The sequence below is a fragment of the Mustela putorius genome, unplaced genomic scaffold (genome assembly GCF_011764305.1).
Source record: "Mustela putorius furo isolate JIRA1106 unplaced genomic scaffold, ASM1176430v1.1 tig00000407_pilon_pilon_pilon, whole genome shotgun sequence".
Taxonomy (NCBI): Eukaryota; Metazoa; Chordata; class Mammalia; order Carnivora; family Mustelidae; genus Mustela; species Mustela putorius.
In genome coordinates this window covers 8,014,755-8,042,303 of record NW_025421373.1, presented here as the reverse complement: position 1 = coordinate 8,042,303, position 27,549 = coordinate 8,014,755, and the positions used below count along the sequence as shown (strand labels likewise).

Here is a 27,549-nt window from a genome sequence, read left to right as displayed (position 1 = left end):
GCTACACTTTCTCTTTTGTTGATCTTTTGACAAAGTATAGACTTGGGAATAGGCAAGGGGGCAGGCAAGAAGAACGTAGGAGGCTATAAGAAGAATGGAGGGGAAGCAGGAAATTGAAGATGGCAAATTCTAATGAAGGACAGATTATATTCTTGAATACATAGAAATTTTATTCTTGAATGTATAGTTTGATATACACTGATTTGCACTTTTCTCTTGATCCTACAATGTAGGAAGTGATACAAACTGTCTGGTGATAAATAAATACCATGGAACAAGATGACTGGCTGCATCCAGGCTTCTTTGTATTCACATCACTCCTCCAAGCACATTCTTGACTTCATGTACAATTACATTTCACTTTATAACCTGCAAAATACTCTCCCCTATGTCACATCAGGATGCCTTCAGCTGGCAGTAACAATATCCAAAATATGAAATGTTTTGGCTCACATACCTCGAATCCAGAAGGATTTTAGAGTTGCCCGAATCCGGTCACCCAGACCCTACTTCCCTACATTCTTTTGGCTCTGCCAACTTGCCAACCTCCTTATGTTCACTTTATCCTCAGCCTGGTAACAAGTTCTAGATGTCATACCATACACAAGGACATCCAGAAGAAGAGATGGTCTCAGAAACCATCAGCAAATCTTGTCTTGTGTCTCTTTTGATGGTCAGTCCTACTCCAGTCTTTATCAGAGAAGGTAGGGTTGTCCTTAGATAAAACCAGCCTGCTCTTGGACCTCCCCTGGACTCAGCTAGCTGGAAGCACGTGGGTGTATGAGGAAGGGGTAGATTCTGAAATCTAATCCAGGTCCCATCAGGATGAAAAGAGTGGAGAAAGGATGTTGGGTAGACAGGCCAAAACATTCATTATATATAGTATCCCAGTCTCTGTTCAACAATCACAGGGGTAGCTGGAGGCAGATTTCTTCATTGTACAGATGAGAACGCAAGGCTCAGATGGTCTTAAACCTTCTTTGTCCCCGTCTTCCTTTGGGCCTGAATAATTATTTCATGGTTCCCCTAGGTCAAAAGAAATATCTAACCATTCAATTTATAAACAATTAGGTCCCAACAACTTCAGTATTTATGCCCTAACAGCTAATTTGCTGTTTGTAAAAATAAATAATAAAATTATATTATTGAGATAAATTGAGAGAAAAATAAATTGAGAGAAAGCATTTTTAATTTTATTTCATTTTTAACACACTTGTGTTGGACTTTGTACAGCTTCTCATGCCTCAAAATCAGACTGGACACTACTACCCCCATTTTCTGTTCCACATTTGTCTTCATATACTGTTGGCTTCTTTGAAAGGATTAGAGTGCAATCTTATGTTGAAAGTGTGAACTATTTCACTAATAGTTCAAGGGGTGTCTGACAGATGTTGAGTTTCACTCTGTTTACTATCTTCAAGATTTTAAATATTCAGAGGCATGCCTTTGAGTTCAGTTGGTGTCCTGAGGCATCTTGGCACGTAGATTGGGAACTGCCAGTTTAAGTGGTTTGCCCAAGAAGATACTGCTAAGAAGAGGCAGAACCAGAATTTAAATTTTAATATTCTGACTCTGAGTCTTGCTCTTGAACCATTTTAAGGTCCTCCCCTTAAGATTGTGTTCCTCTTGCCCCAGAGACTTTTCACTTGAACTCATGGTCCAGCAGAGAAAATATGACCCACTCAGAGTCTTTAAAACAGAAGAAATTTATTCTTACACCATAAACAAAAATAAACTCAAAATGGATTAAAGACCTACGTGTGAAAGCTAAAACCATAAAATTCCTAGGAGAAAACATAGGTAGTAATTTCTTTGGCATCGGCTGTAGAAACATTTTCTAGATATGTATCCTCTGGCAAGGAGAACAAAAGCAAAATTAAACTATTGGAACTACAACAAAATAAAAAGCTTTTCAACGACAAAGGAAACCACCAACAGAACAAAAGGACAACCAATTGAATGGAAGAAGATATTTGCAAATGACATATCTGATTAGGGATTAATTCCCAAAATAAGTAAAGAATTTATACAATTAAACACCAAATAATAATAATAATAATAATAATAATTCAATTAAAAATGGGCAGAGGATCTGAATAAACGTTTTTCCAAAGAAGACATACAGATGGCCAACAGACACATGAAAAATCCTTAACATCACTAATCTTCAGGGAAATACAAATCAAAACCACATTGAGATAATCACCTTATGGCTGTCAGAATGACCAAAATCAAAAACAGAAGAAAAAACAAGTATTGGCAAGTATGTGAAGAAAAAGGAATCTTCTTGCACTTTTGCTGGGAATGCAAGCTGATGTAGCCACTGGGGAAAACAGTATGGAGTTTCCTCAAAAAATGAAAAATAAAATTACCTTATGATCCAGTTAATTCCACTGCTGGGTATTTGCCTAAAGAAAACAAAATCACTAATTTGAAATGATACAGGCATCCCTGTGATTCTTGTAGCAACATTTATAATAGCCAAGATAAGGAAGCAATCCAACTGTCCACTGATAAGGAATGGATAAGAAGATGTGGTATATATATATATATACAATGGACTATTACTCATAAAAAAAAGATGAACTCTTACCATATGTAACCACGTAGATGGACCTAAAGGGTATAAGATTAAGTGAAAAAATCAGAGATTGTCTCTCTGTCATGATTTCACTCATATATGGAATTTAAGAAACAAAGCAAAGAAAAAAGAAGACCAAAAAACAGACCCTTAAATACAGAGAACAAATTGGTGGTTGCCAGAAGGGGGCAGGTGAAATATCAATCAGTCAGTCAGTCAGTCAGAAGATGTAGTATAGAGAATTACACTGATGATGAAAGAGCTGAGAAGCCAGGGACAGACAGGCAATCCAGATGTGAGCCACAACAGGGAAGCTAGGGCCACTCCTATGTCTGCAGGGTTTGATGGGAAAGGTAGTGTGACTAGGACTAAGGAGGTAAGGTTGCCTTTGGGAAGCTGGACCCACTGTGGAGATGCACCCACTGCCATGGAGAATTCAGGAAGAAGAAAGAGAAGGAGGAAAATAACATGATTTCCTTCTGCTCCCAGTCTTCCCACCAATGCCTTCCATTGGCCTAATCTACCTAGAAGCCAGAGAGCAAGGGAGCCTGGGAAATGTGGTCTCTAATGATATAGAGAATGTGAGGAGGAGCTCAGAATGGACCTGAGCAAGCAGGCAGTTGACTGATACTACAAAATGTAGTGTATACACTTTGTTCACTCAATATTTGCTTAGCAAATACTTACTGAGGACCTAGCAGGTATCAGAGATCATGCGAGATGCTGGGGATACCATAATGACCAAAATAAACCTGATCACTGCTCTTAAAGGGATCATAGACGAACACAGGAGAAATAGAATAAACAGAGAACTAATTATAAAGTGTGTTAAGTGCAATGAAGGGAAAGGTCACAGTGCTGTAAGACAGCTAGAGACTGGAGAAAGGACACGAGCTCCCACGGTTTTAAGTCTAATTAACCTTGAGGTGCATGTGTAGAAACTTGTGTTCAGGGAAACAGAATATTTGTATCTAGAAAAAGTCTAGAAGGAGATAGTGATGCATTCCTATTTTGACTTGACGCCTGCATCATAGAGCTCCATCATCTCAAAGCTGTGTATGTGATTGTGTGTAATAGAAGGTATGTATATGTGTGTGTGTGTGTGTGTGTGTGTGTGTGTGTGTGACAGAGACAGAGAGGGAGAAAGAGAAGAGCACAAAGAAAGATTCCTTTAGACAAGCATTCTAAGGAGCCAGCGGGCTCACAGCAGCTAATCTCCTTCATGCTTGCCTGACCCCACCCACTTCCCTCTCATCATAACTTGTGATCTTAGAGGCATGAAAGAATTTGAGCCCCTCCCCCAGCTCAACCATCTTTGTCGGCCACTCGGCCGGGCTCCATGTCAAACCCAGTCTGGGCCAGAAACCAGAGGGCCACACAGAAGGTGCTGGGCTTGTAGGCAGGTTCCTCACCCTGTGGCCATGGGTGGCAACATGGGGCAGCTTGGCATTCAGACCTGTGAGTCCCTGGCCAAGGATAAACCCTTTGACCCCGTAGAGCCACCCAAGAGACCCACAAGCAACCTCATCATGCACAGCATGGCCATGCTGGGCCGGGAGTTCTGCTACGCGGTGGAGGCGGCCTACGTGACCCCAGTCCTGCTCAGCGTGGGGCTGCCCAAGAGTTTGTACAGTATGGTGTGGCTGCTCAGCCCCGTCCTGGGCTTCCTGCTGCAGCCCGTGGTGGGATTAGCCAGCGACCACTGCCAGGCCAGCTGGGGCCGTCGGAGACCTTACATCCTCACCCTGGGTGTCATGATGCTCTTGGGCATGGCTCTGTACCTCAACGGGGATGCCGTGGTGACAGGTTAGTGCACCGCACCGGTGGGCAGGCAGGGGCAACTCAAGGGGAGGAGAAGTCCGATTTCTTTATGGAACGCTTCCTTAGAAATTGATTAGAACTGATTCTCTCCTAGGTTACAAGGAAATTCCACCTTGGAACCGCCCAAATTCCATGGCTTGGGGAGATCTTACTTTTAAAGACATCAGGATGCATTGCTGTTGTTTACTGGTTGCGAGGATTTAAAAATAGGAATCATTTTTTATCTCTTTTCTCAAATGAAATATTTTTACATGTTTATTAATTGCAGTGTGCTTTGAGGTTGTGCTTTAGTTAGTATTTTGTGAAATTAATCATCTGCTAAATGACTCTATGAATACTTATAATAAATTACCTATATGTCTAAGTAAGAGCTAATTCTGTTCATAGCTTTATGGAGAGTCTTTCAATGGGGCAGAGCATCAGCTCATCAGCTCCAGAAGACATTTTTGCACTGCAAATTCTGGGCAAAAACAAACCTGATGGTGAACACTTTTTCTTGACATTAATCAGCCACCAATTAATCAGTAACTGGGGATAGTACATAAAAAAGTCGCATTGAAAAAAGAATTGTTGAACTTAAAAATAGCACACATTTCAGGACCATTAACTCTCAGGCTAGCAGAATGGATCTGGTAATGAGGTGGATAATCAGCTATCGTGTATACATATTTTAAAAGAGGGCATCAGCACATGAATGTAGGTTGTTTCTGCAAAATATTCACAAAAACCCCTGATAAGAATAGTTGCTTCTAGAGGGGACTACTGGAGGATTTTGGAAGTAAAAAGTGGAGTATAGGCTTATTTTTTTACTTATTGTTATACTGTAATCTTAAACAATGTGCATATATTACACATTATTCCTAAGTGACACTGAAGGCAATAGGAGATCGGGGGAGAGAATTCTGGCATGTCCACAGAGAGAGTATCATTCAGCTGTTCAAAACTGTGCAGCTGTTCTCCATTAACTGAAATGCAAAGGTATGAGGAGAGTTGGTTATAGATGAGCGTGTCCAGCCTGATCCCATTAGTCAGTGCTCCTCCAAGATGGTCCTCAGACCTAGGGCATCAGCGTCCCCGGGGGGTGTAGAGATGCAGATGCCCAGCCCCAATTCAGTTCTACTAGAGACTCAGGGAGAATCATGGAGAATCACGGGAAACGGAGCCCAATAATCTGTCCAAGCTGTCCAAGTGATGATTAAGGATGTGGTTTGAGAGGCACTGCCTTAGGGCATAGGAATATACCTTTTTCTGTATGTGTGTAAGTACATAAAGGGAGATCTGAAGGATGACCATCGGTGGGAGCTGGGATGAACCATTTCCCCCAGCTTCTCTACATTATTGGAATGGTTTATAATAAGCATGTACAATTTTTTAAACAACTTTTAAAAATAAGATATGTTATAAAATTCATACAACTTGGTGCCTTTTAGTATATCCCAAGGTGGTCTAATCATCACCACTATCTAATTCCACCGTATCTTATGACCCCAAAAAGAAAACTAGTAGCCATTAGCAGCCACCACTCCCCATTCCCTCCTCCCCACCAGGCCTAAATAACTCTTCAATCTACTTCCTGTCTCTATAGATCTACCTTTTTTTTAAAATTTATTTTTTATTTATTTTCAGCATAACAGTATCATTATTTTTGCACCACCCCCAGTGCTCCATGCAATCCGTGCCCTCTATAATACCCACCACCTGGTACTCCGACCTCCCACCCCCACCCCTTCTAAACCCTCAGATTACCTTTTCCGGCATTCACGTGTATAATTTTATAACCTGAAAAAAATAACAAAGCCATTTTTATTTAGAAAAGCAAAGCAAAATGAAAGCAAAGGGAGAAAATTTAATGACAGGACATTTTGGTGGAAATAAAAATGCAAATCATTCCAAAGCAGAATTTAGGTGATGTATATTTATTTCCTTTTTAGCTTTGATTGCTGATCCAAGAAGGAAGCGGATTTGGGCCATAACCATCACCATGATAGGTGTAGTTGTCTTTGATTTTGCTGCTGACTTCATTGATGGGCCCATTAAAGCCTACTTATTTGATGTCTGCTCCCAGGAGGATAAGGAGAGGGGCCTCTACTACCATGCCCTCTTCACAGGTAGGGAATATTCCAGAAAGTCTCTCCTTAAGCTCCCCAGACAGGGAGGCACTTCCACGGAAGCCATTTTGTGTCTCTACACATCAGTTTTTGAATGAATGGATCTGTTGATGGAATGTTCCTATCACGCGGGCTCTGTCTTTCAGTACGTTTCTCTGAACAAATCAGCTTGTGACTGGGCTCTGGAGGTTTTGCAAAGGAAGTTTACAGAAGAGTTTTCTGAAGAACAATTTGTGGAGACATTTTCAACTGCAATGAAAAGGGGCCCTTGTGCACTTTACTTTTTCTTTTTCTTTCTTTCTTTCTTTCTTTTTTAATCAGTAATGTAGCAGCAGCATTACTTGGGGGCTTGTTAAAAATGCAGCTTCCTGGCCTCTCCTCCAGTTATTTTGATTCAGTGGGTTTGAGATGGGGTTCAAAGGTCTGCATTTTAAATGACTATCCTGGATGATTCTGCGGCAAGTGTGCTAAGAACCACAATTTAAAAATAAAAATAGAAACAAGCCAAACAAATTTAAAAGAAGAAGAAGAAGAAAAGAAACCCACATGTTCTAGAGATTTCTTAGTTATATAAAGAGTTGGCATTTCCTCAACCTCCTGGTCTGAGAAAGGCCATGCCAGCAGGACAGTGAGGGGCTCTCTTTAGTTCTTGGGGCTGTTGTCAGCCTCCTTTGGTTACTGTTGGGTCATTTGTTTAGAACAAGGTTAGCAATGTTCAATATGCATTTATAGAGCACCAGTCGGGACTATGCTAGGACCCTGGGGAGGGGGTTTACATTAGATTACAGCATGATCCTGGCCTGGGAGGGTTTTCATATCCAGTTGAGGGGGTGCTCTATCAGTCCCTCTTATTTGATGTCTTTATGGCCCAGCCAATATATTTATTTTATGTTTTGATATGTTCTGTCAAAGCCCAGTCTTTGAAATACAATTACAGAGGTAATTGTATTTTAAAATGATACTCCAGTTCACAATGTTACCTGATCAAATTTATTTTAGGACTGTTCACAACCTCCCGTATATTCTAATTCAGTGTGCATTTATCTTTCTCTTTTACAAGATTTTGTAAACTACATTATTTATAAAAACATGAGAGTTTACTTCTGCACAGCATCTAACCCATTGCCTTGTTGACAGCAGGTACTTAGAAATGTTAGTTGCATAAAAGGAGACTCTTGGTTTCATACCCCAGCTTATATTTCCTGCAGTTTTCCATCAAGTTGATGGCAAATTGGATCAATCAGGTATGCTCATTTAGTACCTTATTTGGTCTCTGACTAACACTGAACTCTGAATCCCAGCCAACTGTCTCTGGTTATAGGGGGGATCCCTGAGGGTGTTTGGATAGTTCAAAGCAAGTTTTTCTTTTTCTTTTTTTTCCTCCTATTAGGAAAAAAATAAAACATCTTCCCCTTCTAAAATAGTACAGTGGGGCGCCTGGGTGGCTCAGTGGGTTAAGCCGCTGCCTTCGGCTCAGGTCATGATCTCGGGGTCCTGGGATCGAGTCCCGCATCGGGCTCTCTGCTCAGCAGGGAGCCTGCTTCCTCCTCTCTCTCTCTGCCTGCCTCTCTGCCTACTTGAGATCTCTCTGTGTCAAATAAATAAATAAATAAAATCTTTAAAAAAAATAGTACAGTGAATTCTCACCTTGTTTAAAGCTTAGATTCTAAAGCTTATCACTTGGGCAGGATTATTGATAAGCATAGAGTCTATATTATTCATAAATATCTCTCAGATCACACATAAAATACAGTGTGCCTTGTTTTGTGGGCACAGACCTGCATGGTGATGGGTAGATATAAAAATATCTGCAAAAACATCTCCTCTTTAATGTTTACTGCTGAACATGGGCTCAATGAATGGGACAGAAGATAGGGTCACCTGTATTATTTAAAATGTTACTCTCTCTCTCTCTCTCTCTCTGTCCCCCCTTCTGCTCAAAGTGTTAATAGTTGAGCTCTATCCAGTTAAACATGTGTGACCCCGCCAAAGTGTCCTTGCTCTGAATGGAAGACCACACTGAAAAATGGAGTGAAAAATAACCAGCAATGCATTATCATACTGCTCTGTCTTTGCATATTATAGGCCAGACCTCAGTTCATTTACATGAACTTGACAAGAGATGTCTATAGCATTCTGTGTAACTCAAGCATTTATGATAAAGGCACATTCAGGGTCAGAGCCTGTTGTAGTTTCGGAATGTAGGTGTGTTTTGGAGGGGTGAGGTCCAGAGTTGACAACCAGGAAAGAATTCTCGAGACGTATTTGATACAAAATGGTGGTTTTTAGTCAGGCAGGAGAGGAGGACAGAACCCGTGGACAGAAAGAGCTGCTGTACCTGGGATGTGAGGGGTGGTTGGTTATGTACTTGGGAGCTGGGGCTAGGGAAAAAGAGAGGTTTCCAAAAGAACTTTCATATGCTAAAGAGGACCCACAGGATACCTGAGGCCTTTGCCATCATCAAGTTCAGGTCCTTTTCCCCTCTAGTAAGGCATTAACATGAAGAGAGTTGGGAGGTTCCTGGAGGAATAGCACACAAATCCCACGGTGGGGCTTGGGGTGGGAGAAGGGCGGGGGGGCTGTTCCAGGGTGTCAGCTTGTGCTTTGTCCTTTGCTAGCCTTCTGCTCCCTCATCAAGCCTGTTTTGATTTTCATCATCAACAAGACCTTGGTCACCCAAGGAATCCAGTCATCTGAGTAAATTGAAATTCTTCTTATTTATTTCAGAGCTATTTATTCTATTATAGTCCAGGCCTAACAATTCCAAATGCTTTGCACTTAAGTGTCAAAGGCTTTGTTGCCAAAATATTTCCCAGCATATTTCTCACTTTTCTTTCTTTCTTTCTTTCTTTTTTTTTTTTTTTTTTTAAAGAGACTCCAGTGTTCCCCGGGGACATTTTTGTTCCCTGGCTTCTGTCTCTTACCTTTAAAGGTAACTAACTCGAGCCTCCCACCATCGCTGACATGTGTGGTGGGTTTGGTGAATCCACCCTTGTCCTGCCTCCACCTCTAGGGGCACATGGGTCTGTGGTACCCAGGTTCATTAGTAGAGAATTCCTTATTGTGTCAGAATGCTTCGAACTGAGCATGTATCTGCTAAGCCGAACCCGCCGCCTTACTATCTTTAGCAGTTGGCTCCATCCTGCAGTGGGTGGCTGGCATGAAACAAGATGGGAAAAGTTGTCCTGATTCAAATCCCGGCCCCTCTTCTTAACTAAAGTATTTCTGAACTCTTGTTTCCTCACAGGGATGTTTGCACAATGTTTTGTTTTGATTTGTTTTGTTTTAAGAATTTATTTGATAGAGCAAGAGAGGACAAGCAGGGGGAGGGGCAGAGGAAGAAGGAGGAAACAAGACTCCCCGCTGAGCAGAGAGCCCAATCCCAGGATCCTGAGATCATGACCTCAGCCGAAGGCAGAAGCTTAACCAACTAAGCCACTCAGGCGTCCCTACATGTTAATTAATATGCTGCCAAATGCCCAGAGCAAGAGATTGTTTAAAAGGCTCAAACACCAAATGTCTATATTTAGTTCATTTCCTCTGTTCCCACTGGGCTTATAAAACCCATCAAAGTTTTATTTGTGGTAACTCCGAGAGGAACTTGCCCCATGTCCAAGGAACTTGTGGAGTACAACCTCTTTCAACTTTTCTGTTTTTCTTAATATCCCAAAGTATGCATACAAATGCTCAGGTTACAAATGATCTGATTAGAGTTAATTAAAAGCTAAGGAAAGAGTCTTAAAAATGAAGTTCAGGCAGGGGATCCTGTGAGTGAACCTTGCACGCGGGTGGAAAGCTGCTGTGTTTCGTGTTCGAGTGTGAGCGCCTGAGTGGTTTTCTCGTGTCAGCTGGGTTCCCTTTGAAGTTTCCATCCCTGGTGAACTTTCACATCTCCTCAGTCACTTAGCTCAGAAAGGATGTGGCCAGAGCACAAGGCAAGGACACAGGAATGACAGTTTTGTGGGCAACATGGGTGACTTAGAGCAAAGCAATTCATATCTCCAGCTTGCTTTGTCTCCAAATTCTGTTCAAGTGCAAGCAGCGCACCTCTCCAAGGATTTCCAAGGTGGGTTAGAGGATGTCTCCTTGGCTTCGTCCCCGGCTTGAAAGCTCTTCCCACAGATACCAAATCACCCTGGTTCGGGTCCTTGCTATGTGACCCTCTGGGGTCACATAGCCCCTCCTCTGTGAGGTATTTAAAATCATTATCTGACTATTTTATTTATTTGTATGTTGCTTATTTTCTGACTCTCTAAGCAACATATAAGCTTCCTGAGGGCAGGAACATTATCTTTCCTATTTGTTGCTTTAGCACCGGGACTTCGAATAGTCCTGGAATGTGCTCAACAAGTATTGATGGGACAAATATTCTATTTTAGCATCCCCACTGTACCTCTGAGGAAGCTGTTGTTACTGAGAGGTAAAGTGATGAGCCCAAGGTCACACAGCTGGGTAGCAGTAGGCTGGACTAGGGGCAAAACCCCACCAACCTACCAACCAACTAGCCAACCAGACAGCCAGCCAACCAAAGGCATGGTTCAAACTTTTGTCCAGATTCCCCTAAAACCTGAGCTCCAGAAAAAGACTGTATGCATAGTTTATTCGGGAAAGGATTTCGGAGTGTGGGGGTGAGGGAAGGGTGGAGCAGAGCAGACCAACCATGAAGCACTGCAGAGTTGGCCTTTGCTCTAGGTGACCATCCTCCATTCTCTCCAGGACCCACTGGGGAGCCTAATGAAGTTCGTCTCAGAACTTTCTACTTGAGGGACCAAGAAGGGGGATGAATCCATTGGCTCCCATGTCCACTGGCCAAGGGTGGTCCCATGGGTGTTAACCTCACTTGTGCGAGTGCTGACCCCCGCCTGAGTGTGGGTTCCCTCAGGCAAGGCGCTGTCCAGATGCACCTGAGCCAAGGTGGCCAAAGTGGCTTACAACTGGTCCCTGCAGCAGCTGTTGGAGGAGGGGCTGGGATGCTGAGGGGACCTGCTGAATCACACAAGGGCTGTCCTAGCCAGTATGTGACTTCCAGTCCTGAGCCTTTTCTCTCTTAGCCTAGGTGCTTCATGCTACTTAGTCACCACTAGAAGACTTAAAGCATTTTGCAAAGTGCTCAGCGATTAACCTTACAGTGAACTGAGCTGTTGTAACCCAGAGCTAAAATGTTAATTCTGCAGAGTTAAAGAAAACTCAAGGTAATCACAAATGGCTCCAGAACCAGGCCAACTAATTATCTGACCTTGCAGTCATTTCTAATCCCTAAGAAAAGAAACAAGAGTCAGGTTTTATGTGCCATGTCAGGGGATAAGAAGTTTCAGGAATCTTATCTGAACTAGGGTAGCAATAGTTAATGCCTATGTTCACATCAAGAAAATTGCCTTTGGGGGATGATGAAGGTGAATACTTTTATGGGAACCATTATTGCATTAGACATACTAGCACATGTTAGCAACTTTTGACAGGAACGCAAATTGCAAATTCAGTACATTTGACCTCTGGCAAATAGCCTATTCCAGTTCTCTGAATTTATGTCTTTAATGATATTACTGATGGAGAACAATAAGATTTCAACATTGCCTTACTGCACTTTCTTTTTTCTTTTCTTTTCTTTTTTTTTTTTTTTTTTTTTGCCTATAGCATAGCTAATGCTCAGTAATGCAAAGCATTGGGTAAATCTTTATGTCTGAAATGGGTGTGAATCCCAGACCCCCCCCCCCAAGTTAAATTAACTTAATCACTCCTGTGTTGAGCCCCATTGTCCCAGAATGGTGAAAATTTAGTCTCGGTTTATAATGTTCTCCCAGGGCGCCTGGACGGCTCAGTCAGTTTAGTGTCCGCCTTCAGTTCAGGTCATAATCACAGGGTCCTGGGATCGAGTCCCAAGTCAGGCTCCCTGCTCAGTGGGAAGTCTGCTTCTCCCTCTCCTTCTCCCTCTCCCTCTCTCTCAAATAAATAAATAAAATAATAAAATCTTTAAAAAATAAAAAAAAGTATGTTCTCCCATCGCTTTCTCCAAGGTGGCTTCTAAGTTCTGGGGATTTAAAGTGCAAGGGTTTGGGGTAGTGAGTTCCTGGGTTTTGGGGTCTTCTGCTCGAGCGGGCATTTACTGAGATCTCTACTGTCCCACTGCGTTTCCGCGTTCAAGGTGAAAGGGTCACAAATGAGTTAGTTATGTCTTATTCTCCTCTGTGAGGCCCCTGTAGAACCGCAGGCTTCTGGGCTTCCTCCCTGCCGTTCTGCTCTTCCCTCCCCACACCAAGGTGAGCGGAACTCCGTGAGCAGCAAATGGCTCTGTGCTTCTTGCAGTACCCTCCTCAAAGTGCTGTTGTGAGGATTGTGTGAGTCAATAGATGTCAGGCACTTAGAACAGAGCCTCACACACACCATCAGCTCATCTATCCTTAACCACACCAAACCATTTCTTCCTCGAGGTCTTATTATCTCCTTGGGGTCCGTCCAGGAAATGAGGCATTGGTCCCTTCTATTTGGGGATTCCCCCCAAGCTGCTTGGGTGTGGTTCTGGCCCCCTCTCCCCTCCCCCAGGACCAGCTAGGCCCTAAGAGCAGGAGGCAGAACCACCACTGCCTAAGGGGTTCACCAGTACATGTGCACCCATCAACAATGCCTTGTTCTTGGATCACATTTTTTTTTTAAAAGATTTTATTTATTTATTTGACACATTTTCTACCAAATCTTCCTTCTGTGCTTTTGGATCCTAAGGGCTTTTGAAACTCCAAAGTAAGAAGACACATTCTTGTTTCTCTGCTTTCTCCTTTCATGTCCTTCCCCTATAACAATGATGAATCTTGGCTCAGCTTGAATGTGAAGGAAGAGCCCAGAGGGACAAAGACATCAGGAAATACCACAAAACCACAGGGAGGGGTGGGGGTGATGAAAACAATGGCCAACACTTTAAATATATTACCTCCCCATGTTTTGGGAGAAAAGTTGCCTTGTAAATCTGAAGAAATGTCCAACTACTCATGTTTCCTGTCTTTGACCAGAGTACACATGTCTTCTTGGTTGATTTTCCTTTACTCTCAGCTCCAAGAGGACAGGTTGTCTATCTTACTCATCGCTGTGTCCCCAGGGCCTTCCACAGCTCTGGGAGAGTGGATGCTCCATCAATTTCTATTGATAACTGGGCCCAAGGACACACACACACACACACACACACACACAGTAGCTAATACCTATTTGTTAACTCTCCAGGATGGGGGTGTATATGTTGAGGGAATCTAGGAACCATATACCTAATTGAATACTTCCGTTGTTATTTTCTTAGCATGTAGAATAGAGTCAGAATCACTCATGAACTCCATGGGAATTTGGGGATTTTTAGTCTGATCTCTTGTTGAGGTGAAGTAGCGGGCAGAACACCGTTAGCTCTCTTGACTCTGAGCTATTTTGCCGTCCGATCGTGGATCGTTAAGCCACACGTCTGAAGCAGAGGGGAAATTCCAGGTACATTGTAGATGCAGAGATCAACACAGACTTTTTAGATTCCTTGACCTGGAAACTCCCCAGTTGCCCATTTTACCTAGTATAGTTGTGAGCTAAAGAGAAAGAACCCTGTTTCCATATGCTTGGACTTCTTCCAGGATGAGCCTTGTTCAAGTCGTATCGTTAATTAGGAAATGTAACATCTGCCCGTCAAGCCGTTCATTCTTCTGAGGCTGGCTGTGGTCTGCGTGTGACAGCGAGGCCTGGTTCTGCAAAGGAGCCAGCTGGACCACTGTAAAGGCTCCTCATCGGACATTGGCTGATGTTCCAGCTTACGGTTTGGGTTTGGCCAATAACCTGGTGATTAATCCCAGAGGCCCGAATGAGACTAAAGCTGGCAGAGAAAGAAATGTTGTCTGGATGCTGATGTGGGAGTCAGTATTGGCCTTTGTTGCAGCTGACTTGGCTTTGTCTTGGAGACTGTCTTTGAAGATAAAATCCTTAGCTTAAGCAGAGGCAGCAGAAAGGAAAGCTTTCAGTGAATCCTTACAGCCCTCTGCTGGCCTTTGTCATATCTGAGGGTGTTTCTATCCAGAGTTTTAATACGATGCCGACGGAGTAATTACCCCAAAGGCCCACTCTTCCTTCAGGATACATTTTGTTGTAACATTTAACTACATCCTATAATAGCTTTGGAAGAAACGAAACAGTTTTGCCTGATTTATTTTTTTCTCCCTCCCTAAGAAAAGAGAGGATCCAAAATTCTCTAAATTACTGGAAGCAGGTGTCTGAATTTTGCTCAACAAATTATCGAGGGAACTGACAGGGAAGATATAAAGAATAGTTTCCCCACGTTCCTGCGGGGTGTGTGTGTGTGTGTGTGTGTGTGTGTGATTAGCAAAAGAAAAAGTGTTAGGTTAGATATAAATCTGGGTAACTTTCTACAGGGCAGTAAAACTATAACTCCCCTGTCATGTTTTTTGGGGTAATTCCTCTATCAGGCTACAAAAACATAATCAAATTGTAGAACCCTAATAATGTCTGCAAATTAATCTCAATTTTACACAACTGTCCATCATTGTACTTGGTCAGTTTTGCACTGTTGGTCAAATATCCTCTGACGACAAAATCCCGTTCCCTGAGAACATCAGGTAAGGGTGGAGCAGAGTTGGTTAGAACCTGCTCCCTGGGGGTGCCTGGCTGGCTCAGTCGTTAAGCCTCTGCCTTCAGCTTAGATCATGGTCTCAGGGTCCTGGGATCAAGCCCCGCACTGGGCTCTCTGCTCAGCAGGGAGCCTGCTTCTTTTTCTTCCTGCTGCTTCCCCTGCTTTGTGCTCTCTTTCTCTCTCTCTCCCTCGCTCTGACAAATAAATAAATAAAAACTAAAAAAAAGAAGAAAGAAACTGCTCTCCTACCTGCCTATGCAGAGTGATGTTTAGACTGGCCACACTGGCATCCCTGGGGAGCTTGGAAAGACCATACCCTGAATCTGTAAAACCAGAACCTGTGCTGTAAATTCAGTGTTTGCCCTCAAAATGTATATGTGAGCCCCCTAAGCCGCCATGTGATAGGGTCAGGAGGTGGCGCCTGTAGCAGGTGGTTAGGTCACGAGGCCTCCTGAGTGGGATTAGCGCGTCTCACCAGATACCCCATCTGCTGACGCCACAGTCGCCACTACCCACACAGCCAACACAACTGGGAGAAATAACTCTTTGTTGCTTAGAAGCCACCCGGCTTCTGGCATTCTTGTTACATAAACCCAAACAGACCAAGGCACTCTGCATTTTAACAAGATGTCCATATGATCCACGTGCAGATTAAGGTTTAAGAAGCACTGCTTTAGACTGATTTTTTTTTTAATTTAATTTAATTTATTTGACAGACAGAGATCACAGGTAATCGGGCACTTACCATTGTTAAATCAGGCACTTTCCAGGTTTGGGATCCATTTTCCTTCCACTATACTTCCCACTTGCCCTGCTCGGTCAGTGGTAGGCCCAGCTCATCCCCCAGAAAGATCCCTGGATTCTAGTCACTGGGCAGATTGTCCCCCTGATGCAATAGTCCTCTCTCTCCCACTTCTGGGGAAGGCTTTGGAGTCAGGGTTTCTGGAACAAGTCTAGAGGGCCCTCGGTTTGGGTCCTGGTGCTGCCGTGTGTTGTCATGTTAGCAGTCACAAAACTCAAGCGAGGGAGTTTCACCACCCCCAGAAAGCACACGTTGCGGGGCCAGGGGGGCGGACAGGGATTGAAATCCGGGAAAATTCCACATCCCTTCTTTCCGTTCTGTCCCCTGTCACTTAACCACTGGAAACCACTGGCTTTCAGATCGAATTCACCCAGACGAGTTTGGAACAGCCTTCTACCTCTAATATCTTTGATATACTGAACTCTTATGAACTTCATTGCTAATCAAGTGGAATCCTATAATAATTATTAATAATCAACATCATCTTGGTACTATTAACTAGGTGCCAGAAACAACTAAACTCTACAGAACTCCTCTATACTCTGAGTACCCAGGTCACAATTTTAGCATCATTTTCTTTTTTTTTTTTTTTTAAGATTTTCTTTATTTGAGAGAGAGAGAGAGAGAGAGAACAGGAGCAGGGAGAGGCGCAGAGGGAGAGGGAGAAGCAGGCTCTCCACTGAGCATGGAGCCCAATGTGGGGCTCGATCTCAGGATCCTGAGATCATGACCTGAGCCAAAGGCAGACATGTAACCAACTGAGCCACCCAGGTGCCCCTCTAGCATAATTTATTACAGTTTTTTTTCTTTAAAGATTTTATTTATTTATTTGACAGAGAGAAAGATCACAAGTAGGAAGAGGGGCAGACAGAAAGAAGGGGGGGAACAGGCAGAGGCTTAACCCACTGAGCCACCCAGGCCCCCAGTTTTTTTTTTTTATTTTAAGTAGCTGTTTAGGGGCCTTTGGGTGGCTCAGTGGGTTAAGCTTCTGCCCTTGGCTCAGATAATGATCTCAGGGTCCTGAGATTGAGCCCCGAATCGGGTTCTTTCTGCTCAGCGGGGAGCCTGTTTTCCCCACTCTCTCTGCCTGTCTCTCTGTCTACTTGTGATCTCTCTCTGTCAAATAAATAAATAAAATCTTTAAAAAAATAAATAAAGTAGCTGTTTACTCACCTGCTTCTTCCATTTTGAACTGCCTTCTGGGGAGGAATGGAAGGGGAGCTGTGTTTCCTTTACATCTGCATGCCCAGAAGTTCGGGCATCTATTTAGTTATTTAGTGCTCAACAATATTTATTGAAGTACGCTAAGCCAGCAGACATCAAAATAGACTAGGAAACCTTCCAGTTGTAGGACTCGATCCTTCTAGGCAATGCTGAACAAGAATTCATCATTAGATTTATGCCCATATATTTACATCCATAAAATAGACCCACCATTCTATTGCACATATAAATACTTCTAATACTTCTAAATGGGCAGGGGTCTTTTACTCTACATTTCCCTTGCTCGGTGGAATGGTAGCTGACAAGGGAAGAGGCATAAATGACAGGAGAACTAAATGACAATATGACAACTGTTGATCTGGTAACGAATGATGAACAGTTTCAAAAAAAGAACGTGTAAGTTTTTCATAGGATTACTTTAGGTCAGAGGTTCTCAACCAGGCGTCATTTTGCCCCCCATGGGACATTAGGCAATGTCTGGATGCATTTTTGGTTATCAGGCTGGTGGAGGAGTTGTTACTGGCATCTGGTGGGGAGAGACCAGACATGCTGCAGACCACCCTGTAGGGACAGAACAGCTCTTCACAACCAAGAATCCTTCAGCCCCCAAGGTCCTGGGTGCTGAAATTGGGAAATCCTGATTTAGATAGACCCTCAAGTAGTGCTGGGAATTTAGTACATCTTAATTGGTTGATTGCTTGGCTCCGCCCAGGACCTCTGATACCCTGGGCGTCTCCACCATGAGATAAAGAGAGTCATTGTCTGATAATGATTCTGAGTCACCATGAGTCCCAGAGAGGCCCTCCAAATCACAGCCGGGTGTGGCTGGCTCAGTGGCCCCTCCTTCCTCTCACAGCCTGGGACCCACCATCCAGATCAGGTCCCCACATGCGTCTTATCTGTTTATGGATATGACCGTCATCCACAGCTGGACCATGTATTCCTGTTGGCAGAAGACATGAACTTTTGACCTCATTGCACCCAGTCTGCCATTGTCTTCCATAGTTCTGTCTTATAATGCCTTGGCACTCAGGGCAGGACAACGATTCTTTATTTTTGAAATCCATTGGTTAACCGTTAAATAGTTGGTCGCCTGTAAATATCTTCTGTTGTAAATTGCAACTAACCAGAATGTAGCGTGACCAGAATCGCCCATTCTTCCACCATTCGAGATAAATTAGGAGTCATGGTATTTGACATTGACACTTGGGTTCCTGGGGTCAGGGTTTATGTTGGGTATTTAGGGTTAGACTTAGAGAATCCCTTAAATTCCCTTTTCTTCCTTGATTCCCTGGCTTGTGAGGGTACTGTCTTTATCTGGGAAATAAGATGGAGACTTCAGTGGCCCAAGAAAAATAAAGACAAAAACAAAGCTTTTCTGTCTAGGTGGCTCTCTGTGTTTGGGAAGGCATGATGGGCAGTTGACGTGGAAAGGTTGACAGGGTGATCGGCCCTACATAAATTTGTGACACAGGTGGGCGGTGTGTCTGGCATCCCTCTCCTTACTTCCCCCGGCACCCTCCCACGCCCAGAAGTGCCCCCCACCTCGCGTTTTTTAGAATCACTGACACCTGCCACCATCCAAAGAGCACTTAACTACTTTGTCTTGCCCAGGTCAGGGGCTCTTGTATTTCAAAATCCAGAAAGAATGAATCACTACTAATAGGATTTCAAATATTAGACCATTAGAGGGCAGGATTGATTTGGGGAAGTCCTTCCTCACTGTTCCTTAAATCACACTGTCTTTAGCAAAAGCAGGTAAAATGAGCAAAGGAAAAACTTCAAGCCAAAATCCCATCCTGTGAGAAGACAGTAAGATTTTTAAAATTCATATTTCACCTTTTGTTATTCACTAGAAAAAATTCCTTTATTTTCAAATAGAGGAAAGAAGGCAGAGTCCAAAGATGTTTGATCTTGGCAAACCTGCACCACACTAGGAAGCATATTAACAGATAAATGCCAATACAAATAATTTTACTGCAGTCAGAGGTTGGTTTTCCCTAGGGCTCTTTAAGGGCAGGACTTTTAGTTCCGAAGCAGTTTAGAGTGTGCAGTTTAGAAAGGCCACAGGGTTTCTGATGGTGGCAATGCTTGTGTCTGGCACTAGTCCATTTTCCAATCAGTCCTGATTTAGATAGACCCTCAAATAGTGCTGGGAATTTAGTACATCTTTATTGGTTGATTGCTGCAGATCAGCCCACGACCTCTGACACTCTGGGCATCTCCATGATGAGATAAAGAGAGTCATTGTCTGATAAAGATCCTGCGGGACCACGAGTCCCAGAACAGCCCTGTGAATCACAGCCAAGTGTGGCTCTTCTATCATTACCCCCATGTTATGAGTGAGGAAGGCCAAGGGCACAGCAAGCACATGCCAGAACTAAGCTTAAACCCACGTTTTGTGGTTGCAGATGTCTTGGCCTCCTGCTGTGTTAACTCTATCATAACCAGGTACCTCTGCTGTGCTCAGGGAGCTTTCCCACCGGAGGGTGGGGGTCGCCAGAAACCATGGAAAGAGAAGATGGTTTGCTAACTATGCTAACACAGATTTTTCTTGCTTTCTAGGTTTTGGAGGTGCCCTGGGTTACCTTTTGGGTGGCATCGACTGGGCTCATCTGGAGACAGGAAGAGCACTGGGCACAGAATTCCAGGTCATGTTCTTATTCTCCGCCTTGGTGCTCACTCTGTGTTTTATTATTCATCTCTGCAGTATCCCTGAAGCCCCACTTAGAGATGTCACAAAGGACATATCCCCACAGCAAGCCCCCCAGGACTTTGCATTGTCATCAGACAAAATGTACCAGTATGGGTCTATTGAGAAAGTCAAATTTGGTTCTGTAAACCCAGAACTGGCATTGCAGGGAGAAAAACACAAAAATTCTACTGGACAGGTAAGAGGCAAATTCTTTTTTTCCTCACTCAGGAAAAATATCCTTGGCCTTCCTCCTCCTCCTCCCCCCCCCCTTCTTCTTCTTTTTTAACCATTCTTTGTTTTGTTTGCTTATTTGATGTGAAAAGTTTGATGTGAAGTCTAACTGAATCCTCCAATCCCCTATAGCTCTTATCCCTTTGAATTAAAACTTTAAGAATGTGTGCTTTTTCCTCTGATCTTCCTCTGACTCTTTTCAGTGCATCAAAGTAGGGAAGATGATGAAGCCAGTTCCAAAATGTTAGACCATGAGAGAAGCCTGGAACCATCTTTAGGCCTCAGGAAATAGCTTGACTTCTTAGATTGGGACTATAAATTTGTCCCTCCAAACGAATGCATCCCTGGGTTGGTAACTGGGTTGGGCATGTTGAATTTGTATTTCATGAGTTGATTAAATATTTCTTTTAGGCCATTTTTGGTGAACTGGTCAGTGAATTAATTAGTTTAAAAATTAAAAAAAAAACTCTACTAAATTACAGAGAAATGGAACTAGATTAAGGGGAAATTGTCAGAGAGAAGAGGCTAGAACTATGCTGACCAATACATGGGCTTCTTGACCCATACAGCTATTTAAGTTTAAATTAATTAAAATAGAATAAATTAAAATGTCAGGTCCTTAGTTGTGTTAGCCACATTTCAAATGCTTAAGAACCCCTTGGGGCTAGGAACTACAGTCCAGGACAGTGCAGATATAGAACATTTCTATCACTGTAGACAGTTCTGTTGGACAACAATGATGGACAGCTGCTTCCTCCTTCAAGCTAAGTTTAATGGCACTACGTCAGCTATATAAGCACAAAGGATGCCCTCACTGGCGAAGAGGTTGTAGAAGACCTAGGTTTAAATCTTGATTCCTCTAGCTGACTGGCCTGTGTTATTCATTCAACAACTACCAGGCACTTGCTGTAAAGAGTCCAAAGATTAAGAGAGTATGGGTCACCTCGGTGGCCCAGTCAGTTAGGTGTCCAATTCTTGGTTTGGGCTTAGGTCATGATCTCAGGTGGGTAAGAACAAGCCCCTCATTGGCATCAGGCTCTGCTCTGAGCATGGCGCCTGCTTAAGAGTCTCTCTCTCCCTCTCCCTCTGCCCCCTACCCCCATGCTTGCAGGCACTCTCTAAAAAAAAAATTAAAATTAAAAAATTAAGAGCATTGGTGTTCAAATCCTGCCTCTACCGCTTCTAGAACACATGACCTTGAGCGTTTACATTTCTGTAAAATGAGAAAGTCATTCTATTTACCTACAAGTGTTTTGTGCTGATTCTATGACATAAGCCATGCAAAACTTACTTAGATTGGTTCCTACCACATAGTAAGATGTTAGCTACAAGTGCCTATTATGAGCCAAGCAGAATGTTGAGCCCCTCACACACCAACAGGGAATAGACTTAATCTGTGCTCCAACAGAACTTTCATACGAGCTCAGTGAGTCTCTGTGAGTTCAACTTCTTTTGATGGGTTGGCCTATTTTCCAGGATTATTGGGTTGTTCAACTAAGATAAAGCATGTAAAGGTGCTTTTTAAGCTTTATATGACTATAAAAACATTATAGTCATTATTTAGTCAACACACTACTTTGGGTACCAAGTATGTACAGGGCATTACTAGGTATTTAGGGATCATGAAATTGACTAATCTGCTCCCTATGCTCAAAGACTTACAGTCCTAACAGGGGGCATAATAAGCCATTTATACCATTACTTACATTCCAAGGTGGAATATAACACTTCCCAAAATGAGGGTGGTGATACAGTTGGAGAACTGGGACTAATTTTTTTTCAATGGCAAGAGGAGGCCTGAATTATTTCAGGGTTCAAACTGGATCCTTCATAAAATTCATCTGCAGTTCCCCCGTGCTATCATTGCTTACTTCAGCCTTTCAGTGGTCTCCTTTTGAGTGCGCGCTCATGAAGTTCTCCTTCCCACTCCTGGCTCTGTGCATTTTTCACGTGTAAATCCACCACCACTCAACCTCCAGTTGACAAAGGTGCAGGATACATGCAGTAGTGCAACTCCCAAGGGTCCTGTGCCATGGAGAGGGCTTCTCCAAGGGAACTGATGAGTCCTAGAATAAGATGCCTTCTGAATGTTCCTTCTGAGTGGAAATACCCAAAGTGTTTGAATATTTACAATCCCAGCTTTTGCAGAAACACTAGACACAATTTGAAAGCTCTTATTTGTTTTTCGATGAAAGGAAAAGTTAGATTAACAATGAAAGTAGGATGAAAATTACATCTAAGTCAGAAGCATAACTTAGTATTTGGAAAGAGGATGAATAGTTGCCGGCCACATTCACTTTTTAGAATTTTGCATTTTTGGAATGAAAAGAAGGAAAGGCATGAAACTTAGGCTATTGCTGTTTAAAGATTTTATTTCTTTACACTCAGCACGAGGCTTAAACCTACAACCCTGAGAACAAGAGTTGTGTGCTTTACCAACTGCACCAGCCAGGAACCCCTGTTTTTGGTTCTCTACCCTTAGCTTCTTCCTATGGTCAAATAAAAAGTAACAATCCTGCATTGAGTTTCTTTTTCAGTCAGCATTTATTTTGACAGTTACTATATTTTACATGCAAAAAGTTATTTTTCCTAATTCCAAAGGAATGTCTATGCTTTTTAAATACTGACTAGGTATGGTTGTCCCGAGTTATCTGAAGTTTCACTTTCCAAATTTCAGTTGCCTGTGGTCAACCGCCATCTGGAAGCAGACGACCCTTTTGATTTATCATCAGAAGGTCAATAGTGGGGACGCCTGGGTGGCTCAGTGGGTTAAGCCTCTGCCTTTGGCTCAGGTCATGATCTCAGGGTCATGGGATCGAGCCCCACATCAGGCTCTCTGCTCAGCGGGGAGCTTGCTTCCCCCCTCTCTCTGCCTGCTGCTCAGCCTTACTGTTGATCTCTCTCTCTCTCTCTCCCTCTGTCAAATAAATAAAATCTTTATAAAAAGGTCAATAATAATAGCCTAATGTATGTCATCCACCTCATTTCATCTCATTCCATAAAAGCCTTCTATCATCTCATGTCATCACAGGAAGAAGATGAAGAAGAACAGTTGGTGCAATACAATGATGTATTTTAGGAGGGAGAGATCACACTCACAACTTTTATTATAGTATATTGTTGTAATTGTTCTATTTTGCTATTAGTTATTGTTGTTTATCTCCAACAGTGTCTAATTTATAAATTAAACCTTATCATTAGTATGTGTACGTATGAAAAAACATAGTTTATCTAGGGTTTGATACTATAGGCTCTTTCAGGCATCCAGTGGGGGTCTTGGGAAGGTATTCCCCATGGATATGAGTGGGAATGACTGTGTAAGATCATTTATTTATTTAACCTATAGGCAGACTATGCCAAGTAGGTTAAATACTAAAAAATTGACAAATTAAAAAATCAATTTACATAACAAATCTACAATAAGTAAATGTATTTTTCCACAATAAATATTGAAGGGAAAGGCGTTGTTATATGAAGTTAAGAGTTATAAAACAATATGTTGTTATAGTTAAAATAGAAATTCCCAGGAGACCACCTTATGAATAAACTAGCCAGGAATCAATTTCATTATGTCAAGACTCAGAACAAATAAAAATCTGACAAGAAAGACCTAATTCCCCACCATGATTGATGTTTATAGTCTCAGTGTCTTAATACTCCCAACATTTCTTTCTTCTGTTATAAAACAAGAGGCCAAAAGTGCTTTTATTCTTTGTATTTCAAAACAGTTGTGTCAATAGTTCAACATTTCTCATTTTCTCAAGGTTTCTGATACAAAAACAAAAACAAAAACAGTGTAGCCTTTGGTTTCAACACAATTTAAGTCTAAATTAAAGAATGTGGATATGTGTATTCATTGTGTGTGTATATGTGTGTGTGTGTATATTCTATATTGTCTTCACCTCTGACTCCATATAGGGATCATTTGCATGTGCTGGCTCATGGCAGGATCCAGAAAAAAATAAACTGGAAAGAGGGACCTGAGCAATAGCAGGGAGCTGCTTGGCTCTCTGTATTAGTTTTCTGTTGCTACCTAGAAAATTACCTCAAGGAGCTTAAAATCATATTTATTATGTCACAGTCCTGTAGGTCAGAGTTCTGGGTGGGCTCAACCAGGTTCTCTGCTTAGGGTGTCACAAGGCTGAAATCAAGTTGTTGATGGAAGTGCATTCTCATCTGGAGGCTCAACTGGGGAAGAATCAGCTTCCGAGCTCATTTAAGTAGAACCCAGCTCTTTGTGGTTGTAGGACTGAGGTGCTCCTTTTTTTTGCTGGCTGATGGCCAGGAGTCACTCTCTTCTTCTGGAGTTTACTCTAAGGTCCCTTCCAATGATTCTCTTCCACCTTTAAAGCCAGTAACCCTTGTGCTTTGAAATTCTCTAACTTCCTCTTCTGCTCCCACCTACAGAAAATTCTCTGCTTTTTAAAGGACTCATGTGATCTGGTTAGAGTACCCAGATAATCTCCCTTTTGATTAACTCAAAGTCAAGAAATTAGTAACCTCAATTATATCTGCAAAATCCCTCTTCCATGTAATATAACATAATTATGGGGTAACACCAGGGGACAGAGTCCATGGGGCCATCTTAGAATTCAGTCTAACACACTTTCAGACTCAAGAAATCTAAGAATTATAATCATCCAAGGGCAAGCTTAGATCTGTGAGCTCTGTCCTGATGTAGTGGCTTTGTCATTCAAAGACAGGATGTTAGATATTTGTTCCATCTTGGCCCAAAGCAAGTTCCATTTGCAGTCCCTTTGCCCTTAAGTCTCCAAAGCTTTATTCAGGGCCTGAAAGTGCTCAGTATCCACACAGACTTAACAGAACACCTCCTATAAGACCTCTCCATGGAAACCTTGGTGCTGTGCCCAGAAAGTGTGATTCTGTGGGGATAATCGACAGACAAATGTGAAACACAGCTGTGTGCTCTGGCTTACACAGCTGGCTGCATGTCTGCCCTGAAGTTTACACCGGTTCCATGTTTTATTCCAGTCTAGGAAAGTGATGACCATGAAGTCACTGCTGAGGACGTTGGTGAACATGCCTCCCCACTACCGCTGCCTTTGCATCAGCCACTTCATTGGATGGACCGCCTTCCTGTCTAACATGCTCTTCTTCACAGATTTCATGGGCCAGGTAATAAACATGTCTGTGCAAAGACTCATTGACTTGCACATCACTCCCTTGTTCAGCACCTGTCGAGTTTCTTCTCGGCTCACCCCTAGGATGGGCACAGTGAGAGTATAAGAAAGAGTACCTTCAAAGAGCTGTCTTACAGACAGGAGCTGGAGACAATTTACTGCACCCAAGGCATCTCTATGGGACCAGCACTTGATCAAATACAGCAGACAGGGAAGAATCAGTGTGAGCTACAGCTGTCGTGGCAGGCTCAACAAAGGAGGTTTAGTATGATCCAGGCCTCGAAAGGTGAATAGGAGCTAGACAGAGAAGAGGGAGAAAACATTCTAAGCAGGAATAGGAATGGCACATGTGGTGATGAGTCAGAAGCCTGCTGGTTTACCCGAAGAAGGGTGGCAGGGTTGCCTAAGTCAGGCAGGATCCAGGGGTTAGGCAGAAGGAAGGGTATTAATGATCCGGGGAAATGCTGCTTAGACTTGATGGCATTAGGACTTCCTGAAGGTCCTTGAGTAGAAGTGTAAGAGGAAGAGAGGGATGATATGCTCATGGGAGAGTGAGCTCTGTGTCCTGGGAAGCTGTAAAGGGATGGAGAAGCAGAGCACTTAAAAGGGAGTCCCTACCACAGTGCATTTGTATCTCAACGTTCCCAAATCTCTCTTTCAGATTGTGTACCACGGGGATCCCTACAGTGCACACAACTCCACAGAGTTTCTCATCTACGAAAGAGGGGTTGAGGTTGGATGTTGGGGCATGTGCATCAATGCCATGTTTTCCTCACTTTATTCTTGTAAGTCTCTTCCTCCTGAAAGTATCTTCTAGAGGCCTCTGGTCTAGCAGAATTTTGGATTTTATATTTATTTTCTGCTTTTTAAAATACCAGATCCTTGGGTTCCCTGGGTGGCATAGGCAGTTAGGCATCTGACTCTTGGTTTGGCATAGGTCGTAATCTTAGGGTCGTGAGATCGAACCCCATGTCAGGCTCCTTCTTCAGTGTGGGGTCTGCCTGGGATTTTCTCTCCTTCTCCCTCTGCCCCTCACACTCATGCTTGCTCTCTCTCTTTCAAATACATAAATCTATGAAATAAAATAAAATAATAAAATAAAATACCAGATTCTTGATAATTATATGGAGATCAGAAAATCTCTTCCCTTAGAAAGGACCACAAGATGTATTCTCTTTCCATACTGAAGTCTATGTTACTTTCCTCATTGATTATTTTTTCCTTGGAGTTCATGGTTTCTTGATCAAAGTTCCCCAGAAAATAAAAGGAAACCTTGGAAACCAGATGGTGAACTGTGAGATGCACAAGGGCTAGAGTCCCAGCACTGAGTACTGATTAGCATCAGGTCTGTGTTCTGTTGGAGTTAGGTCTCTGGTGGAGCTTCACATATGCACAAATACAGCTTATTAGATCTGTAGATGATAGAACATAGGAGGGATGGTTAATATGCGAGGTGACAGAACTAACATGCAAAATGACCTTAGCTCAGGTGGGGAGGAAGGTATGTTACAGGAGCACTGTTGCAGGATGGAGGATGACAACTGTCTTTCCCAGGTACCAGCTTTCCATGGGGACCGAGTCCATTAACCCCCACTTAGCCACATTTCATTTGTAAAGACACTGCACACAAAGAGATTCCTGTGATTGGTTTTATTTATTTATTTATTTGTTTATTTATTTATTGTGTTTTTTCTTTAAAGATTTTATTTATCTAATTTATTTGAGAGAGAGAGAGCACTGGGGAAGGAGCAGAGGAAGAGAGATAAGCAGACTCCAAGCTGAACACAGAGCCTGATGCAGGGCTCAACTCCAAGACCCCTCAGATGACCAGAGCTGAAATCAAGAGTCTATCATTCAACAGACTGAGCCACCCAGGCACCCCTGTGATTGGTTTATTATTTTTAAAAATAGTTTTATTTAATTATTTGACAAAGATCACAAGTAGGCAGAGAGGCAGGCAGAGAGAGAGAGGAGGAAGCAGGCTCCCCGTGGAGCAGAGAGCCCTATGCAGGGCTCAATTCCAGAACCCTGAGATCATGACCTGAACGGAAGGCAGAGGCTTTAACCCACTGAGCCACCCAGGCGCCCCCCTGTGATTGGTTTTAAACAATCCCAAATTAATGTACTATAACCTTAGTCTCATTTGGTGCCTGCCAATGTATATGGACATCTCCAAGATCTGTATGCATTGAATTAAGTGAAATAATCTAGCCTATAAAATGTAATCAGGCCCCCCCTTTGGGATGGAAATTGGGCTACTACTAATAATGGAAGCTCCTCCTAGATTGTGGGGAGATAGCTGGCCCCCAACTCGAGCTCTAAGCTTTGGGCAGGCCCAAGG

The 27,549-nt window shown here is 42.8% G+C and overlaps 1 protein-coding gene across 1 annotated transcript in view; it reads left to right on the top strand.

Moving 5' to 3' along the window:
- Nucleotides 1-3,919: 3,919 nt before the first annotated feature.
- The window catches only part of SLC45A2 (solute carrier family 45 member 2), a 28,192-nt gene continuing 4,562 nt past the window's right edge, over nucleotides 3,920-27,549 (top strand). Inside the window, exons 1-5 of the mRNA XM_004738057.3 lie at nucleotides 3,920-4,387; nucleotides 6,334-6,510; nucleotides 19,707-20,032; nucleotides 25,060-25,203; nucleotides 25,870-25,993. Of these exons, the coding sequence (XP_004738114.1) occupies nucleotides 4,003-4,387; nucleotides 6,334-6,510; nucleotides 19,707-20,032; nucleotides 25,060-25,203; nucleotides 25,870-25,993 (1,156 nt within the window). The 5' untranslated portion in view covers nucleotides 3,920-4,002. The remainder of the gene's footprint in view (nucleotides 4,388-6,333; nucleotides 6,511-19,706; nucleotides 20,033-25,059; nucleotides 25,204-25,869; nucleotides 25,994-27,549) is intronic.